At 37.0% G+C, this 19,074-nt stretch overlaps 1 protein-coding gene across 11 annotated transcripts in view; it reads left to right on the forward strand.

Moving 5' to 3' along the window:
* Nucleotides 1-18,689, forward strand: part of N4BP2 (NEDD4 binding protein 2) — a 90,159-nt gene extending 71,470 nt beyond the window's left edge. For 10 of the 11 annotated variants that reach the window (XM_067735772.1, XM_067735769.1, XM_067735766.1 and 7 more), the window contains 4 exons: nt 6,475-6,663; nt 7,567-7,735; nt 14,544-14,667; nt 15,856-18,689. In XM_067735772.1, coding sequence (XP_067591873.1) covers nt 6,475-6,663; nt 7,567-7,735; nt 14,544-14,667; nt 15,856-15,901 — 528 coding nt within the window. In that variant the 3' untranslated portion in view covers nt 15,902-18,689. Of the gene's footprint in view, nt 1-6,474; nt 6,664-7,566; nt 7,736-9,054; nt 13,554-14,543; nt 14,668-15,855 lie in introns of those variants that run through there. The other variant, XM_067735773.1, reaches the window with a different exon arrangement.
* Nucleotides 18,690-19,074: the final 385 nt, after the last annotated feature.

The raw sequence follows: 19,074 nt of genomic DNA on the forward strand, positions 1-19,074 counted from the left end.
TTTGCATGAAATATCTGTTTCCATCCCCTTACTTTCAGTCTGTATGTGTCTCTAGGTCTGAAGTGGGTCTCTTGTAGACAGCAAATATATGGGTCTTGTTTTTGTATCCATTCAGCCAATCTGTGTCTTTTGGTGGGGGCATTTAATCCATTTACATTTAAGGTAATTATCGATATGTATGTTCCTATTCCCATTTTCTAAATTGTTTTGGGTTCGTTATTGTAGGTCTTTTCCTTTTCTTGTGTTTCTTGCCTAGAGAAGTTCCTTTAGCAGTTTTTGTAAAGCTGGTTTGGTTTTGCTGAACTCTCTCAGCTTTTGCTTGTCTGTAAAGGTTTTAATTTCTCCATCAAATCTGAATGAGATCATTGCTGGGTAGAGTAATCTTGGTTGCAGGTTTTTCTCCTTCACCACTTTAAATATGTCCTGCCAGTCCCTTCTGGCTTGCAGAGTTTCTGCTGAAAGATCAGCTGTTAACCTTATGGGGATTCCCTTGTGTGTTATTTGTTGTTTTTCCCTTGCTGCTTTTAATATGTTTTCTTTGTATTTAATTTTTGACAGTTTGATTAATATGTGTCTTGGCGTGTTTCTCCTTGGATTTATCCTGTATGAGAGTCTCTGTGCTTCCTGGACTTGATTAACTGTTTCCTTTCCCATATTAGGGAAGTTTCCAACTATAATCTCTTCAAATATTTTCTCAGTCCTTTTCTTTTTCTCTTCTTCTTCTGGAACCCCTATAATTCAAATGTTGGTGCGTTTAATGTTGTGCCAGAGGTCTCTGAGACTGTCCTCAGTTCTTTTCATTCTTTTTTCTTTATTCTGCTCTGCAGTAGTTATTTCCACCATTTTATCTTCCAGGTCACTTATCCGTTCTTCTGCCTCAGTTATTCTGCTATTGATCCCATCTAGAGTATTTTTAATTTCATTTATTGTGTTGTTCATTGTTGTTTGTTTCATCTTTAGTTCTTCTAGGTGCTTGTTAAATGTTTCTTGCATTTTGTCTGTTTCCAAGATTTTGGATTATCTTTACTATCATTATTCTGAATTCTTTTTCAGGTAGACTGCCTATTTCCTCTTCATTTGTTAGGTCTGGTGGGTTTTTATCTTGCTCCTTCATCTGCTGTGTGTTTTTTTGTCTTCTCATTTTGCTTATCTTACTGTGTTTGGGGTCTCCCTTTTTCAGGCTGCAGGTTCGTAGTTCCCGTTGTTTTTGGTGTCTGTCCCCAGTGGCTAAGGTTGGTTCAGTGGGTTGTGAAGGCTTCCTGGTGGAGGGGACTAGTGCCTGTGTTCTGGTGGATTAGGCTGGATCTTGTCTTTCTGGTGGGGAGGTCCACGTCTGGTGGTGTGTTTTGGGGTGTCTGTGGACTTATTATGATTTTAGGCAGCCTCTCTGCTAATGGGTGGGGTTGTGTTCCTGTCTTGCTAGTTGTTTGGCATAAGATGTCCAGCACTGTAGCTTGCTGGTCGTTGAGTGAAGCTGGGTGCTGGTGTTGAAATGGAGATCTCTGGGAGGTTTTCACCATTTGATATTATGTGTAGCTGGGAGGTCTCTTGTGGACCAGTGTCCTGAAGTTGGCTCTCCCACCTCAGAGGCACAGCACTGACTCCTGGCTGCAGCACCAAGAGCCTTTCATCCACACGGCTCAGAATAAAAGGGAGAAAAAGTAGGAAGAAAGAATTAATAGAAGAAAGAGAGAGAGAGAGAGAGAGAGAGAGAGAGAGAGGGAGGGAGGGAGGGAGAGAGAGAGAGAAAGAAAGAAGGAAAGAAGGAAAGAAAGAAAGAAAGGAGGGAGGGAGGGATGAGTGAAGGAAGGAAAAAAGAGAAGATAAAATAAAGTAATAAGATAAAATATAATAAAGTTATTAAAATAAAAAAATAATTATTAAGAGAAAAAAAATTAAAACAATAACAACAACAACAAAAAAATGGACGTATAGAACCCTAGGACAAATGGTGGAAGCAAAGCTATACAGACAAAATCTCACACAGAAGCATACACATACTCACAAAAAGAGGAAAAGGGGAAAAAATCATAAATCTTGTTCTCAAAGTCCATCTCCTCAATTTGGGATGATTCGTTGTCTATTCAGGTATTCCTCAGATGCAGGGTACATCAAGTTGATTGTGGAGATTTAATCCACTGCTTCTGAGGCTGCTGGGAGAGATTTCCCTTTCTCTTCTTTGTTCTCACAGCTCACAGGGGCTCAGCTTTGGATTTGGCCCCACCTCTGCGTGTAGGTCGCTGGAGGGCGTCTGTTCTTCGCTCAGACAGGATGGGGTTAAAGGAGCAGCTGATCGGGGGCTCTGGCTCACTCAGGCCGGGGGGAGGGAGGGGTACAGAGTGCGGGGCGGGTCTGCGGCAGCAGAGGCCAGCATGACGTTGCACGAGCCTGAGGCGTGCCGTGTGTTTTCCTGGGGGAGTTGTCCCTGGATCCTGGGGCCCTGGCAGTAGCGAGCTGCACAGGCTCCCCGGAAGCGGGTGTGTGGATAGTGACCTGTGCTCACACACAGGCTTCTTGGTGGCGGGAGCAGCAGCCTTAGCGTCTCCTGCCCGTCTCTGGGGTCCGCGCTGTTAGCCGCGGCTCGCGCCCGTCTCTGGAGCTCCTTTAAGCAACGCTCTTAATCCCCTCTCCTCGCACACCAGGAAACAAAGAGGGAAGAAAAAGTCTCTTGCCTCTTCGGCAGGTCCAAACTTTTCCCCCGGATTCCCTCCCGGTTAGCCGTGGCGCACTAATCCCCTGCAGGCTGTGTTCACGCTGCCAACCGCAGTCCTCTCCCGGTGCTCTGACCAAATCCCGGGCCTAAGCTCCCAGCCCCGCCCATTCCGGCGGGTGAGCAGACAAGCCTCTCGGGCTGGTGAGTGCTGCTCGGCACTGATCCTCTGTGCGGGAATCTCCCTGCTTTGCCCTCCGTACCCCTGTTGCTGTGCTCTCCTCTGCGGCCCCGAAGCTTTTTCCCTCCACCACCCGCAGTCTCCGCCCGCGAATGGGCTTCCTAGTGTGTGGAAACCTTTCCTCCTTCACAGCTCCCTCCCACTGGTGCAGGTCCCGTCCCTATTCTCCCGTCCCGTCTCTGTTTATTCTTTTTTCCTTTGCCCTACCCAGGTACGTGGGGGGTTTCTTGCCTTTTGGGAGGTCTGAGGTCTTCTGCCAGCATTCAGTAGGTATTCTGTAGGAGTTGTTCCATGTGTAGATGTATTTCTGGTGTATCTGTGGGGAGGAAGGTGGTCTCTGTGTCTTACTCTTCTGCCATCTTGAAACAGGAACCTGTTGGATGTACTTTTGGTGTCATATCTAAGAAACTATTGCCTAATTCACGGTCATGGGGATTTACACCTGAGTTTTCTTCTAAGAGTTTTATAGTTTTAGTGTTTACATTTAGAGCTTTGATCTATTTGGGTTAATTTTTGTATATGGTGTGAGATAGGGGTCCAGGTTCATTCTTTTGCATGTGGATATCCAGTTGTCACAGCACCACTTGTTGCAAAGACTGCTTTTCCCCATTGAATTTTCTTAGCACCCTAGTTGAAAATGAATTGACTATAAATTTATCACTAGACTCTCAGTTTCATTCCGTTGATCTGTATGTTTCTCATTATGCCAGTACCACAGTCTTGATTACTGTAGCTTTGTAGTAAGTTTTGAAATTAGGAAGTGTGTGTTTTCAACTATTTTCAAGATTATTTTGTCTATTCTGGTCCTCATGCATTTCCATGTGAATTTTAGGATCAGCTTGTCAATTTCTGCAAAGAAGCCAGTTGGAGTTTTCATGGGGATTTTGTTGAGCCTGTGGATCAATTTGAGGTGTATTGCGATCTGAACAATATTGTCTTCCAATTCATGAATATAGAGTACCTTTCGATTTATTTAGGTCCTCTTAATTTCATTCAACAGTGTGTTGTAGTTTTTTGGGGTTTTTTTGCGCCACGCAGGCCTCTCACTGTTGTGCCCTCACAGGCTCCGGACGCGCAGGCTTAGCGGCCATGGCCCACGGGCCCAGCCGCTCCGCGGCATGTGGGATCTTCCCGGCCTGGGGCACGAACCCATGTCCCCTGCATCGGCAGGTGGACTCTCAACAACTGTGCCACCAGGGAAGCCCCTGTTGTTGTTTTGAGTATAAGTTTTGCATGCCTTTTAAAAAATTTATTTCTAAGCATTTTATTTTTTTGATGCTATTATAAATGAAATTGATTTCTTAATTTTATTTTTGGATTGTACATTGCAAATACATAGAAATACAATTGATTTTGTATATTAATCTTGTATTCGTTTTAGGCTTTTTTTTTCTTTTTTAAACAGTCCTCAATCATCCTGCTATACTTGCTCATTAATAAGACCACTCAGGGATAGTGGAGCACCACTTGTATGTTGCCTTTTTTCTTTGAATATTTCACCATCACTTAGCTGATACGTAGAACTTAGGTAATTTTGGTTTTCATGTGATCTGTTAGCGTGTACACGGAACAGGAACCAAGTGTACTGCTGATGCCTGTGTTCATCATGGATAGGTGCAGTATATTATAAGATTCAGGGAGTGTACAAGATGATGATGAGACCTTCAGTGCCAAACTGGGAATGAAGATTACTTTTTCACCTGATAATAGAGCAAGGCACTCTTGGTCATTCTGGCGATAGAGGAAGTGATGGGGACAAAGTGTGCTTGCTCAAAGTGGGAGATGGTTAGAAAATGTAGGAATCAGAAAAGGGTTTGTGAGTTGTGTAAATGTTGGCCAGAACGTAAATTTGGGTAAGTTATACTGGAGATTATTCTTAGCCTTTCTCAAAAAAACGTAGGTAGGTGTCACAACACTGATAAAAATCTTTTAAGATTTTGAACAGAATAGAATAGTCTGTCTTTGATATCCCAGGATCCCAAGGGATCAGAGATACTAAAGGGGAGTATCATGATACCAGTAACATTTTGGTTTATCTGCTTTGTTCAAGAAAGTAACATTTATTTAAAACTGTGTTTATTAATACTACTACTTTTTCCCTTTAGCCTTTGATAAAATTTGCAAGTTTGTTACCATTGGAAATGGTTTTGGTATAATAGTACATCACACTTTCAAGTGACACTAATTACATAAATTCTTAGGCAGCACATATTTCATTTGGCCCTTGTTAATGAAGTAAACCACATCACTATGAAAGGGATGTAAAAATAAATTTTGGTTTTATTTAAAAAGAGAGTAGCTATTTGATAAAGTGTCTCTCATTATGTACTGTCTGTTTTGGGCCACGCCATGTGGCTTGCGGGATCTTGGTTTCCCCACTAGGGATTGAACCCCGGCCTCTGGCAGTGAAAGTGCCAAGTCCTAACCACTGGACTGCCAGGGAATTCCCTGTTTTTTCTTTTTTTTAAAAATAAGCAATGAAGGGTCCCTTCCCAGAGAACCAAATGTATTTGCATTTTTTAGTATGAACACCAACACAGAGAGATTTTAAAGCTATGAAATATTTATGTCCATATTGTTAGGCACTATGGGCTTTTCAAAGGTCATAGAAAGTGTTTTTATTATCCTCTCCCTGGAAAATCTTTGATTTTATCAGGGATGCAAGCCATATACTCACAGAATATTTAAACGTTAATATGAAAGAAGCTTGTGAAGCTTGACTACTGAGCGTGACATAAGGATGTAGTTCCTATGAATATTCTTAGGTAAGAGAGAGCCTTGGGTTTGTTGCAGAAAATAAACTGACTGTATATTTACAGATTTTTGACTGTGGTAATGAGTTAGGAATATGGTGATGCATTAATTTTATTCTTTTCTATTTGGTGGAGAGTATTGAGGCATATTTGCATAATAATTATTATTCTCATTAACCTTGTGTTTTAACTTAGAGTTAGTTTAGTTTCTTTAATTCAGGGTCTCATATGGGTAACAAGTACTTGATGATATTTCAGAAAACTCAAGAAGTCAACACTACCATAGCGGCTAGTTGGTAGTTAGCTGGTTGAAAACTGCCCATAAACCTCCTTATGATTTTTTACCTACTATAAGGCATGGTTACTCCACATGCCTTTCTGTTTTAACAAGAATATTATTCAATTACTTTATCAATTGGTTTATAAAAAATATTGAAATACGCCATTACTTCCTTCAGTGGTTGGACTGATCCTTTGAATGGGTTTACAAACTAAAATTTGGAAAATATTGCATTTAGATAAATGAGCATCATTCCTTGAATATCTTATATTCTCTCTTTTGGCTTGATTTTTTTTATTTTCATAATTTTAGAGAACTTTTTAACATCTTCTAAGATAAGAATGGTTGAAGAAGGAGTACCCTTATGGCATGAAAAGGTTAACAGTAGTTGCTAAGTGCATGACTTACTAGATAGACAGTAGGGAGAGTCTGTTTTTTAAGAAGAAAGATAAAAATTAGTAGAGCCCAGTTTTCATGTACATTTTTTTGAAGGTAAAATGTGTGCTTTCTACTTTCTTTCGTATTTTACTTATTGTGTAACACCGTACAGGCAAAGAAATTGAAAGAGACTGAAGATATACCAAGCGAACCATCTTTCCAGGATTTTGAGTACCCAGAGTATGATGACTACAGGGCAGAGGCTTTCCTGCACCAGCAGAAGAGGATGGAATGCTATAGCAAGGCAAAGGAAGCTTATCGGATGGGGAAGAAAAATGTTGCCACGTTTTATGCCCAACAAGTAAAGAGGAAAATTATTTTTTCTTTGTCACTTACAACATCTGAATAATCTTGAAGCAGATAATACTCTTACTGTGACTGGACTAAGTTATTCTGGGGAATGTACATTGTATAAGTGACAGAAAGTGTCCTAATATGTAAGAAATGTATGGTTCTGAGAATTCTTCCGACAGTCCATATTTTCTTTTAGGTTGGATTCTCTCATTCAGTACTGCTTCTAAACAGATATGAATTTTCTGGAGGAAAGGAAGCAGAATGTTAATATTGGCCATCCCAGGGTGGGATTACAGAGGTCTTGTGCTTTCTATCATGCTTGAATTTTAAGTTGTGTATCACTGTCATAGTCAGAAAAAGAAAGTTACATTAATATCTCTCAGGGAAGTAAAATTTCTACCTGGTCTCATACAGCATGGTATTACAAGAAACCTGATTGATTTACTTTTTGTTTTCTGTGGTTCCATATCACTTACTTTTTTATGATGGAGCAGAAAAAGGTATCAAACCGGTATAACCTTGTGAGCAATAATAGCAAACCTTGAGGAATGACTTCAGGGATAACTGCAAGGTTTTAAAGGGTTGAGACTCAGGATTATCAAAAGATAAACCAGTGGATTCCTTCTTGAGATGTGTGTTGTTTATTTAAGTGTCCTTTTCCTATGATTTTTGGATCAGAGAATGTGTTAGAAATGATGATTTAGTAGTTTAAGAACTATGTTATTTGTCCACTGAAATTCACCTAAATTTTGGTGCATTCTTGCATATTAGCCCATTGCATTATTTAAAATTTTACATTTGTTGTTGCCTTTTTTGTTCTTCCTTTTATTTGGGGCACTATTTGTTTCCTCATTGCTTACTAAGTAGCAGATATCAAAAGTGATTACTGATGATATGTTTATAATTAAAGGGTAGTCTTCATGAGCAGAAGATGAAAGAAGCCAATCACCTTGCTGCTGTGGAGATCTTTGAGAAAGTCAATGCCTCCCTGCTGCCACAGAATGTTTTAGACCTCCATGGGCTGCATGTGGATGAGGCTATAGAACATTTGATGACAGTTTTACAGGAGAAAACTGAAGGTAGGACTATAGTCATGACAGATTTTCACAAATTCAAGGAAGTCTGAATGTGCAGGCTGAGGATATCTGTGCCACATTTATAGATGTTTGTATTAGATTCATTCTTCAAGAAAACCTTGGGAAAGAATTCTAACTGCCATGTCCATTAACATTTTTATTTTCCTGTTTCAGTTACGTTTGTATTCCTTTGTTATAATTGTCAAAGGGAGGGCATGATGTAATCTGAGAATCCTCTGGACCATTCAGGAATATAATACATCTTTGTTCAGTAGACATTTATTAAAGCTAATAGATACTTATTAGATGTCAGTTGCTCAACAGATGTTTAATAAAATGCAGAAGTAGGGCTTCCCTGGTGGCGCAGTGGTTGGGAGTCCACCTGCCGATGCAGGGGACACGGGTTCGTGCCCCGGTCCGGGAAGATCCCACATGCCGCGGAGTGGCTGGGCCAGTGAGCCATGGCCGCTGAACCTGTGCGTCCAGAGCCTGTGCTCTGCAACGGGAGAGGCCACAACAGCGAGAGGCCTGCGTACCGCAAAAAAAAAAATAAAAAATGCAGAAGTAAATTAGGTGATAGGATTTTTATAGAATTATCATAAAGGCAGGATTTATGAGTGTTTGCATTTTGGTAGTATGCCCTTCTCCCTTTCTGCTTGTATTTTGTCTTTGCGGGTCAGTAGGAATGCTACTGCCTGCCTCTTACAATCAATATCATGTACTTTATATACGTTAAAGTATCTTGTTGGTTTATCATCTTGTTTCCTTTTCATCACCAGATGGTAGCACTTGGGAAAATTCAATCTGTTGTAGTACCCCAGACTCTAATACTAGGGAGTCATCTCCTCTTAGCACTACTAGGATATTTTTGAATTCTCAACTTGGCTTTCTCTTTGTCTTACATTTTATTGTGGAGACATGGAATCCATGCCTCAGTTATTACCCTGTGGTTCAATAATACTGCTGTGTCATTGATAGCTGTATTGTTCTGGTTAATTAATTTGTATATATTTTAGAAAGTTTTATACTATATGTTATATAGGTTTATCAGTTCAGCACATATAGGTTTTACAATTCAGTTGTAATTAAATACTTGATTAAATATAATTGATATAAAAACTTTATCATGAAAACCACATTGAAAAAGTTGCGAGTAAAATAACGAACACCTGTGTACCCATGAATGTAAGTAACAAGTGATAACATTTTACTGTATGTGCTTCATATATATATTTTTTGTTGTTGTTGTTCCTCCCTTTGCATTATCCCCAATCCTTTTCTCTTTCTTCTCTCCCCTTCTGATGGAAATCAACATCCTACAGTTTGGTCTGTATCATCCTGGACAGTTTTGAAAATACCTTTACTACGTGTATTGTACATTCATCCATAATTGGTCTATAGTATCCTTTTTGTGAATTTTAAAAAATGAACATACATGGTGTCACACTATATCATCAGCCAAGCCACTTATTTTATTTTTACCCAATACAGTTTTCAAGATCTACTCATCTCGACGGATTGAGTTTTTTTTAAATTATAACTGCTGTGTAGTATTGTGTGACCTTATCATAATGTATCCATCCCTATATTGATGGACGTTTAATTATAATGTTGCAGTGAGCTTTATTTTACATATCAACATGTGTCCTCTTATCATTATCCTTTTTCCTAGCTTTTTATATTGAAAAATTAAAAACCTGCAGAGAAGTTGAAAGAATTGTACAATATACATATTGTACAAATTTTGTACAGTATATGAATTGTACATATATCCTTTACCTAGATTGATCAGTCGTCAACATTTGGCCACATTTGTTTATATTATCTCTCTAGAATTTTTTTCTGCTGAACCATTTGATAATAAGTCTCATTACACATTGTGGTGCTTTACTTTTGCATACCTCTGCATGTTTATCTCTTGAGGACAAATTCATTCTCCTACATAATCACAATACATTATCACTTTTAAGACATTTAACATTGTTATAATGATGTTGTCTAATATACAGGCCATATTCAGATTTTTCCAGTTATATGGAAATGTCCTATGTAGCTGTGCCATGTTCCACCCCCAATCCAGGATCTAGTCATGCATCATATGTTCCAGTTGATTGTCCCAAACCTGTAGCCTCCTATAATATAGAAGTGTTCCTCAGTCTGTTTTTTGTTTTCCATGTTATTGACACTTTTAAAGACTCCACGCCAGTTGTTTGGTAGATTGCCCTACAATTTTAATTTGTCTAATTGTTTCTTCATGATTAGATTCAGTTTAAAATTTTCTTGGTGAAAATACTGCATAGGAGATGTTAGGTCATCCTTGGGGAACTAATCAAGAGACATATATGGTCAGTTTGCCCCAGTATTGGTGGTGTTAAGTTTGATTTCTTAGCTTAATGTGGGACTCTATCATATCAGATTTCAATTTGTAAATGTACCTTTTCTTTCTTTGTAATCAATTAGTAAATTTTGGTGATTGATACTTTGTGGCTGTGTGAATAACTGTTCTCATTTTGCCTAATGATTTTAGCATCCACAGATGATCCTTGTCTGAATCAATTATTATATTGGTGGTTGCATAATGGTGTTTTAAAAAAATTTTATTTTTTAAAATTTATTTATTTTTGTCTGTGTTGGGTCTTTGTTGTTGCACGTGGGCTTTCTCTAGTTGCGGTGGCTTCTCTTGTTGCAGAGCACTGGCTGTAGGCATGCGGGCTTCAGTAGTTGTGGCTCACGGGCTCTAGAGCGCAGGCTCAGTGCTTGTGGCGCACGGGCTTTGTTGCTCCGCGGCATGTGGGATCTTCCAGGACCAGGGATCAAACCCACGTCCCCTGCATTGGCAGGAGGATTCTTAACCACTGCGCTACCAGGGAAGTTCTCATAATGGTGTTTTATAATTTTGTGTTCCTTTCTCTGTTCATTAGCAGACATTCTTTGATAAAGTAGAGGATCCCCCTCCCCCAGTTGTTTTTTAAATAGAATTTTGAAAATCTTGGAGAAAGAACTAGAAAACAACAACAATAAAGATTAGAAAAGAGAAAATTTAAGAGTGGTTTAAATACATTATTTAATCTGGAGAAAAGAAAAGTAGAAGTATTATATGGAAGTATTATAAGGGAATATTTTGTCTATAGAGGACGAGTAAATCATTTACTCAGTAAAATTTGATTATCTTCTATATTCTAGACATCAGGGATAAAGCAGTGAAAAAGACACACAATCCCTGTCTTTATGGAGTTTGCTGTCTAGTAGGATAGATGACAGTGAATAAATAGTTACATAAATGGTTAGCATTGTGATAAAAAGTACAGGTTGCTATGTTTCATTTAGCATAAATTCCCAGATCCCTACATAATTGTTCCTTGGCCTGTCTCTACATTCTCATCTTGTGTTTTGCTTCTTCTCCTTTTCTTTATGTTTATCTACATTATCATTTGTTAACCTCCAGATTAAGTTAGGCTCCCTATTAAAAGCCTCTCATAGTACTCCTCTGTATCACAGTACTTATAAAAAGCTTTTTGTATAATTGATTATTAAATATCCATCTTTTTGGCCAAGAATTGAGTCAATGATGATTATTGAATCATTATTGTATATTGAGCCTTTCATTCACCACTTTAAAAAACTTTTGAATAAATGACTGAATAAAGGGTAGGTATTCCTCTCATTTTATAGTAAGGAAACTGATGATATAAACAGTTTAATAAAGTGGAAAATAATAAGTGTCAGTAAGGATATAGAGAATTGGAACCCTCATATATTGCTGGTGGGAATGTTAAATGGTACAACCACTGTGGAAAAGATTGACATTCCTTGAAAGGTTAAACACAGAGCTACCATATAACCCAGCAGTTCTGCTCCTAGGTTTGTACACAAGATAATTGAAAACACAATTCATCCACACAAAAGCTGGTACATGAATGTTCATAATAGCCAAAAGGTGGAAACAACGCAAATCTATCAACTGGTGAATGGAAAAAATGTGGTATATCCATACAATGGAATATAATTCAGCCATAAAAAGGAATGAAATGCTGATACGTGCTACAACATGGATGAACCTTGTAAACATTATGCAGTGTGAAAGAAGCCAGATACAAAGGGCCACATATTACACGATTTCCATTTATTGTACATGAAATGTCTAGAATGGGCAGATCAGTAGAAACGGAAAGTACATTAATGTTTGCTGGGACTGGAAAGGGGGGATGGAGATTGACTGCTAACAGGAACAGAATTTCTTTTTGAGATGATGGAATGTTCTGGAATTAGATCATGTTGATGGTTACACAACATTGTAATAATGTACTAAAAACTACTGAATTGTACATTTTAAAATTATGAATTTTATGTTAGGTGAATTTTATCTCAATAGAAAAAATTATGAGAATAAAAGTGTTAAATAATTTGTGTAAGGTGATACTGGATCAGACTCAAGATACAAACCCTTTTTGGAAGCCAAAGCCCATCTTGTGCGTGCTACCTGTGGTAGCCTGTAGTTACTGACATCACCAGCAGGTGGTAGTATTGTTGAATAGAAATGTGTCCAGGTGAAAAATCTGTGGCTCTGCCCCACATTGCTATTAGTCATGAAAGATGATTGTCAAAATTGGGGATGAATTAAAAAACAAAAAAGATATCTGAACCTTTTGTGTCTTCTTATTGAAATATACACCACTACTACTCATGAAGCTTCTTTTGCCCCCAAATAACCAGAAGCAGGTAGAGCCTTTAGATCTGACTACTACTTTATACAGATTTATAGGGAACAGAGGAACATGTTAGATGGCACCATGGGGATACAGTCAGCAAAATCCAGACTGTAAATATCTAGGATAAATGATCTAATTTTTTCAACAAATTGTAAAAAAAAAAAGATAAAAGAAAGCACACACACACACACACACACACACACACACACACACACGGGAAGGAGAACCTTTAGATTAAAAATTAAGAAATATATCAACCAAATACAATGTGTGGAGACTTGTTTCAACCCTGATTCAAACAAGTCACAGTAAAAACATTTTTTTTGAGACTACTGGGGGACATTTTTAGCCATTTTTAGAAACATATTAAGGAACTATTTTTACTTTGTACCATATGATGGTGACATTGTGGTTATGTTTTTTTTAAAGGGTCCTTATCTTTTTGAATACATACTGAAATATTTACAGTTGAAATGATAAGAAATCTGAGATATGCTTAAAAATCAGTTAAAAAAGGTGGTAAGCAGGATTAACCTGAAATTTGGGAACCCAAGCATATTATATTAATTCATTCAATAAACATCCTCTGACACCCTACTTTGAGGCATGTGAGAACATTTTCAGAGCAGTAAGTAAACTATTGAAAGGTGAAATGCTGTAAATGACTGACTTAACTGATGAGAGGAGCGGTAGTGAAGGAGTGATGAGAGCTGAATTATGGTTAGTTGAGATATATTTTTTTTAAGTAAGCATTTATTTGTAATATCACATACATAAAGAACAATGCACAAATAATTATTGTATAGCATAAAAACTTTTTACAAAGTGAATACCCATGTATAGCCATCACCCAGAGAGAGTTGAATTTTGAACAAAATGTTGCTTGAAGTTATGGAGGTGGATCTTAAGCAAAGAAGGAATTATAAATGCAGGACCAACATATCCACTAAAATTCTAGTCTAAATATTGCCCTGGAGATATGAGACTCGAAAAACAATCTGTTTGTGGATCTGATGGAGTCTTAGGGCAACTTACTGAGCAGAATATGGAATGTTTATGTGTATATGTATTTTATGCTAAAGGTCAAAACTTGTGCTTTTTTTTTTTTTTTTTTTTTTTTTTTGCGGTACGCGGGCCTCTCACTGTTGTGGCCTCTCCCGTTGCGGAGCGCAGGCTCAGCGGCCATGGCTCACGGGCCCAGCCACTCCACGGCATGTGGGATCTTCCCGGACCGGGGCACGAACCCGTGTCCCCTGCATCGGGGAAGCCCAAAACTTGTGCTATTTATAACTGAGGAACAAGTATCTATTGAATTATTAAATCAACTCCTATTATTAACAAGTTTTTTTTGTTATTTTATTGTAGCTGTTACTGACTTTCAGGATTTATATACTTGATTTTCACAAGGTCATTTCCAAAGCAGAAGCTGTGGTCTAAGAGTCTCAGGTTCATTCGATATTTTAAAATCATCTGTTTGGAAGAGTTTCTTAAGTTAATAATTGATTATCTTTAGCGGTAAGACTGCAGTCCATGCTATAATTAGTGGATTTGCTAATGGCTCTTCCTGAGGATGATATTCTATAAAGCAGTTGCCTTATACCCCATTTTATTGTTAAGGAAATAGGCACAGATAGGCTAAGTAATTGTCCATGGTCCTATCACACAGTCATTTAGTGGCAGAGCTGCTAATCAGACCAAAGCTGGGTGGCTTCAGAGTAATAGAGTTTTTGTAAAGATTCTTAGTTAATAAATATAAGTCACTTAAAGCAATGCCTGACTCCATGTGTGTAATAATTGTTAAGTATCATTAATATTATTGTTGTTATCATTATTTCAGAGAGAAATTCTGATGACACATGGAAATCTCTCTCCCCACAGGAGAAGTCCCACTTAAGTCTTTAGGTGGATGAGTTGCTAGGAAGCTTCCATACTTAAAGTGTAGGTGAAACAGTACATTTAAAAACATTAATTTGGGGATTTTTGAAGTGATAAATCTCTAAATCCTCATGAAAATTATTTCATACGTGTTTGAGTAAAGGTTTGTTTTCTGTTGAGAATGTAAGATAGATCAATTTTAACGGTTCCAATTCCTGTTGTAACAGAATTTAAGCAGAATGGTGGTAAGCCCTATCTTTCTGTGATTACGGGGAGAGGAAACCACAGCCAGGGAGGAGTTGCTCGCATCAAACCAGCTGTCATTAAATACCTCACAAGCCATAGCTTCAGGTGAGTATAGATTTCTGTTATCGATAATGGCAGTTGCCCATATGCAGATGGTAAACACTAATAGTTTGCTCAGAACAATTTGTTAAAATAGTTAACTAAATTTAACCATCTGATTCTAGCCATAAATTCATGACTAGATTATGATATATAACATTCCTTTCTAGATTTATCATGTCCACTAAACCAGAAATGAAAGAAAAATGTTTGTTATTGAAGTAATCATTTGACAAAACTATTTCTATCATAAATTAAAAATCTAAAAGAAACTAAGTATATTTGTGTTTTTTTGATAATGTATCATTCAGGGTAGTTAGATTATACATATCATAGTTTAATGTTGCTGTTTAATTAATTCCTTTGAAAAGAAATAACATGTCTGTGGATTTTGGAAGGAGTTGGAGCTTCTGCTAAAATGTGGTTATAATTTGGATGTATTTAAACATTAGTGGAAATGTCCAGTCAGTTACGAATTTACACATCTTCATAAATTAAGTGCCATTATTGATCTTAGCTGACAAACATGAAATGTCCTTTTTCATTAAGTGGTTATGAGGAATCTAAGTACCCTCCTTCCCTTACTTCCAGTTTCAATGAATGTAGCATATTTTGTTTATGTCACGTGATAAAATGTTGGCTATATTATAGAAAATGGTAGTGTTAATTCTGAGCATGAAAATAGATGACATTTTAGAGTTACTTTTACAAAAGGAGTAGTTAGACCACAGCATTATCATGTTGGGATTGATGATCTGTTTTAGAGACTTGTGTTTCTTTAAATTTCACAGTGAGGGAGTTGAAAGCATTTCATGGCCTGATGAATCAGACTTACCTATTAGAGATTTCTTGGTACTGTTATAATGCATAGAAATAATGTAATGCAGACATCGTCTTCTCCTTCATGCAGCGTGCTGTTGTTCATGAGGGTCAAATTCAGGCTTGAGAATTTTAAAAAATCTTAAATTGTAATACTTAATTAGGAATAACCCCCAGCCTTAGTCATGTATTTATTTTGACAATAGATTAAAAGGAACATAAGCATAGATATTAGTGCTGGATTTAACTTAAAGGAGAGTGTTTTGATAGTTAATATTATGTTTACCATAGGCACTTGAATTGATTACAAGATTATGTTTCTTAATCAGTTTGAAATTCTTATCTTTAAAATAACTCTTTTTTTCATTTCTGCAGGTTCTCTGAAATTAAACCAGGGTGCTTGAAAGTCATGCTAAAGTAAAATAAATGTCCTTGACTTAAAAGTGTGAAGGTTTGTAGGTTAAAATTAGTTTTATTTACAGTAATTTAGTCAACTGTACTGTAAATGTGTGTTTTATTAGAAGTAATGTCCAGTTATAAAACAGAAAAACACTATGTTTTTCAAAATTCAAGAGAAGTTTAATTTTTTACTGAATCACATGCCAAATATGTAGTCTATTAAAAGTATTAAAGAGAATTTTTACTGATTACAAAATATCTAAGAAAATTATCAGCTGCAGTTTTAAAGATTGAAATGCTCTGATTCTTTCTCAGACAGAAAATGTAACCTTTATATTAATTGTTGTTTGACGTTTAGTAAAGTCTTAAAGGTTTCTATGAGAAGTATTTAAAGTGCTTTGAGACCTGGTTCATAATACAAGCCCTTCAAAAGCTTGTATTTAAAAAAGAAGTACTGGGCTTCCTTGGTGGCGCAGTGGTTGAGAATCTGCCTGCCAGTGTGGGGGACACAGGTTTGAGCCCTGGTCTGGGAGGGTCCCACATGCCGCGGAGCGTCCGGGCCCGTGGGCCACAACTACTGAGCCTGCGTGTCTGGAGCCTGTGCTCCACAACAGGAGAGACCGTGATGGTGAGAGGCCCGCGCACCACGATGAAGAGTGGCACCCGCTTGCCGCAATTGGAGGAAGCCCTCGCACAGAAACGAAGACCCAACGCAGCCAAAGGTAAATAAATTAATTAAAAAAAAAAAAAAAGTACTAGTACCAGTAGTAATGAAAGAAAGGAGATCTAACAAAAACACTTGAGTGCTTTTTGATTTCAAAACAATACAAAAAAACATTTTGGTGTATCCTACAGGAAGGAAGACATGCTGTTGCACTTTCTTCTGCTTTGTATATGATCGTGATCTCTTACCTTTTGTTCCTTTGTTCTGTGTGTGTACATTTTCTAGGAGTAAAGTTGGAGTCTGAGATTATATTGCAATTTTATACCTTCCATAGGCAGGCAAGTTTTCAGAGAAGGAAAAATGGTTAGGTATCTACCAAGTGCTGCTGTCTTATAAAACTGCTTCTAGTCTTACAGAACTGTCTGTGTAAGTGGTATTGAAGACAGTACTAAAGAGCTATATTTTATATTTGAGACATGTAATTTCTAAACTACAGTAGGTCAAAATCCTATTAACTTAAATAGATATAGAAAACTTTTTTGATATAATCATAAAAGAAATTTTTACAATTTAAAAGTTTTTTACCTTTATTTTTAAAAAGAACCAACTTTCTGAAAGGAAACTTTCATTGACTTCTGTTTTTTGGTGAGCTAAAAAGTCCTGTTAGTATGTCAGTTATAATTTCCTTTACACACAAGTTTAGTGTGGCGAAGTATAATTTTCCAATGTGAGACACTGGCTTAAATAAATTTGACTTTGGATATGAAGGATATTTTCAACATACGTAATTTTAGCAAACAATTGTATTGTTTTTTGATAAGCTTAAAAAATTAATTGGATCAGGAATGATACGATTGAGCTATTACTGAAAGAATCCTGAATTTCGGAATGGTTTCCCAAAAGAACAGACATTTTAATGAAAATAAAATTCAAAAAATGTTTTTATATATCATGAAAGCATGCTTGTAAAAGAAGAGCCATATCATTGAATTTATTTCCACAAAAATAAAAATATATGTTTATTACTTAGAAATAGTGACTAGTATTGAAGTATTATTCACATTTGTTATGTTTGTGGTAATTTGTTAAGAAAAAGAAAAGAATGCCAACAGTTTGGCATTATGTTTTTTGTGATGTCTAGAAGAATTGTGTACATTAAAAATAAAGCAATTCCTTTCAGCAACTTATTATAAAACTACAACTGTTAATGAAATAAAATCTTTCTATATATAAATTGATATGATTTAAGAAATGTGAATAACAATACTAAAACCTAGAATTATTCTAGTGTGTGCAGCTGCATACTCATTTTCTGTGTTTTTATATTTCCTTACCCAGTTTTAAAAAAACATCACTTTTGAGCACTTCAGCTAGACTTATTTCAGTATTATTTATTATAATTATGATTGATGTGGGAGCAGTCAAAAAGAACAAGAGGTGGGGTATTTTGTGGGCAGAAACCAAATGAAAGAACCTATGTTTTGTACTGTATCAACTCTAATTTTATGCTTTATTTGGTAAATCTAGGGTATTTCTTCTTAATCATCCATAAATATATAGGCAAATTTTGAGCATCATAAATGTTTTTATGAAGTTGTTTAGTACCAAACTGCCTCCTACCCCACTATGTAGCATAGTTTAACCAACACATAATTATGAAAGAAAATTTTATAATTGCCCCTTTCTTGTTTTGCCTATTTCTAAATCCTGTATGCCAAAGGTAAACAGAGTTTGAGGATTATCAAATTTTTCTCTTTTACCCATTTCTAAATCCTGTGTGTCAAAACTAATGATAATGTGGGGATTATCAAAGTTTTGATGTATGTATTGGTATATTTGTGCTAATATATGGCTTACTAGAATGGCTCTTTGCAAAGTTATTAGTATTTTAAAAGTATAGGGCTTCCCTGGTGGTGCAGTGGTTGAGCGTTCGCCTGCCGATTCAGGGGACACGGGTTCGTGCCCCGGTCCGGGAAGATCCCACATGCCGTGGAGCGGCTGGGCCCGTGAGCCATGGCCGCTGAGCCTGCACGTCCGGACCTGTGCTCCGCAACGGGAGAGGCCACAACAGTGAGAGGCCCGCGTACCGCAAAAAAAAAAAAAAAAAAAAAAAAATTATAACACTTCTATAATTTGCAAGAGTTTAGTAACAGTTATATTCTTTCAATAGTCTCTTACCAGTATCTACCAGGGGAAAAAGAGAACTAATGTGGAAACCACAGGGAAAGTGGGGTTGGAATGAGGGGACTCTTAACAGTATTTCCAACTATTCATTTCCTTCCTTCAACAGGAGAAATGGAAGCATGTTGTCTTACATTTATTGGCTGTTCATATATCTCTATATTGTTTTCAAGTTGAGGTTTCTTCAATTTATTAGTGTTTCAATACTACTTGCAATTCTAAGGCCTTTAAATATAGGACATATTGTATAGTAGAAATCCTGACTTTAAAGTGTCTTGTGTATTATAACACATTTTGAAAAGAAAAGCTAAATAATTCTGTTGGATTGTTTCCAATCCTTTATTTTGGTC

Source organism: Pseudorca crassidens, chromosome 4 (assembly GCF_039906515.1).
Source record: "Pseudorca crassidens isolate mPseCra1 chromosome 4, mPseCra1.hap1, whole genome shotgun sequence".
Classification (NCBI taxonomy): Eukaryota; Metazoa; Chordata; class Mammalia; order Artiodactyla; family Delphinidae; genus Pseudorca; species Pseudorca crassidens.